The 2,318-nt window shown below is 40.5% G+C and overlaps 1 protein-coding gene across 2 annotated transcripts in view; it reads right to left on the bottom strand.

Moving 5' to 3' along the window:
* Nucleotides 1-688, bottom strand: part of LOC118396072 (calcium/calmodulin-dependent protein kinase type 1D-like) — a 5,895-nt gene extending 5,207 nt beyond the window's left edge. For both annotated transcript variants that reach the window (XM_052504925.1, XM_052504926.1), the window contains exon 1: nt 587-688. In XM_052504925.1, coding sequence (XP_052360885.1) covers nt 587-594 — 8 coding nt within the window. In that variant the 5' untranslated portion in view covers nt 595-688. The remainder of the gene's footprint in view (nt 1-586) is intronic.
* Nucleotides 689-2,318: the final 1,630 nt, after the last annotated feature.

Below are 2,318 nucleotides of genomic sequence, written 5' to 3' on the forward strand. Positions count from 1 at the left end.
AGCCAAGGCCAAACGCTTACAGCTGCAAAACATGATACATTATCCAAGTGACTGAATTGCTCCAGTGCTCCACTGAGTAATGGCACATCTTATTTACTACAGCTGGAGTACTGGAACATCTTATTTACTACAGCTGGAGTACTGGAACATCTTATTTACTACAGCTGGAGTACTGGCACATCTTATTGACTACAGCTGGAGTACTGGAACATCTTACTGACTACAGCTGGAGTACTGGAACATCTTATTTACTACAGCTGGAGTACTGGAACATCTTATTTACTACAGCTGGAGTACTGGAACATCTTATTTACTACAGCTGGAGTACTGGAACATCTTATTTACTACAGCTGGAGTACTGGAACATCTTATTTACTACAGCTGGAGTACTGGAACATCTTCTAGAAATATGACAGACAGACAGACAGACAGACAGACAGACAGACAGACAGACAGACAGACAGACAGACAGACAGACAGACAGACAGACAGACAGACAGACAGACAGACAGACAGACAGACAGACAGACAGACAGACAGACAGACAGACAGACAGACAGACAGACAGACAGAAGGTACTACTCACAACTGCATGATGAGGTATAGGTGGTTTGGGCTCTCATAGATGTCCTCCAAAGCCACAATGTTCTCATGTTTTATCCTGAAGAGAGAAAAACAGTGGATTTAATTCACTCACTATTAACCTCATAATTTTAATGCCCAGCACAATAAAGCACAATTTCTTCACAAAATGGCTTTATTCATTTACAATGAATTAAGTGTGTGTGTGTGATACAAAGTGAGTGAGTGAATGGTTGTGTGTGAGTTCATTAGTGGCGTGTGTGTTACAAAGTGATTGTGAGTAGATGTGTGTGCCGACAAGGCAGACAGTAAACCTGTTGAACCCTCTACTTCAACGTTTCTCCAGCCTTGAGTAGAGACAGAGGTTAAAGGTCAAATGGCCCCTATTCCATTTTTTTTGTGTGTCATATTTTAGTAAAACATATATAGGCAAAAACAACAGACAACTTTACATTGACATACATTTCAACAAACATTAATGACATCACACTTCCTCAGACCCACATGCTCCCACTGTATCCACACCCAATCAATGTTGTGTCGTAACGTTGGTTATTCATTAATGTGAAGACTGTTATATTATCAAATAAATGATCTGTGTAATTATCATCACGTGATTAAACTAATCATGTAAACATTCATTGACTAGGAAGTCGGGGCACCACAGGAAAATATTGTTTAAAGAGTTGCTATTTCCCAAATTGAAGTCTCTTCAGATATTTTCATATCTTATCGATTACAGTCACTTATTAATGTATTATCACCTCACCAGTCCTATTCTGAATGTCGCAAACCCTTGGATATCTGCACGAACCCTAGCATAAATTATGAATCAGCGATATATCAATTGGCTTAATTATTTATTGACTAACTAAATAATCACACAGAATTACATAAACACACACATGATAGGTTATACATTGGTTACTAACATGATACAAAGAAAAGTCCCTTGTGGATGGAACCGATATGACAGCTTGGTAGACAAAGGAAATGGGTGGGGACAGAGCAAGAGCGGGAAACTCAGAGTGGACCCACGTACATACAGTTGATTATTACACTCATGGAAATGCTAATACTTTGAACATGAACAGCCAGTCATTCGAAAAGAAATTTCAATTTACATATTTTCGAGTGTATGCCTTTGTTGGTCCTTCTGTGGCTCAGTTGGTAGAGCATGGCGCTTGTAACGCCAGGGTAGTGGGTTCGATTCCCGGGACCACCCATACGTAGAATGTATGCACACATGACTGTAAGTCGCTTTGGATAAAAGCGTCAGCTAAATGGCATATATTATTATATTATTATTGTTGTCTCTCTCTGTGAACTCCGATCCGTCTGCTGGAGAGAGTCGACAGGAAAGTCTCTAGTTGCGTTTCCCAGAAGTCACAAGGTCTTTTGTCATTGTTTAACTTGTTCAGCGGGCTCTGGATAGTGTCTGTTATAATGGATATGTCAGACGTACCAATGGTCGTTTGACAAGGAAATGTTCTCCAGAATGGATCTTTCAGAGTACCATTCGGTCGTTCAATCGGTTGCGTTTACCAGACTGAAGTACTTAAACAGCTGCAGACTGAATAATCGGGTCTTTAGTTTGTAGATTTCTTAACCATTTCAGCGTGGGGATGATCCCCACGTTCTCTGGTCTTGTCCTTCGGTAGAGTTGTAGTTCTAAACCATTTCAGCGTGGGAATGATCCCCACGTTCTCTGGTCTTGTCCTTCGGTAGAGTTGTAG

The sequence above is a fragment of the Oncorhynchus keta genome, unplaced genomic scaffold (assembly GCF_023373465.1).
Source record: "Oncorhynchus keta strain PuntledgeMale-10-30-2019 unplaced genomic scaffold, Oket_V2 Un_contig_21190_pilon_pilon, whole genome shotgun sequence".
Classification (NCBI taxonomy): Eukaryota; Metazoa; Chordata; class Actinopteri; order Salmoniformes; family Salmonidae; genus Oncorhynchus; species Oncorhynchus keta.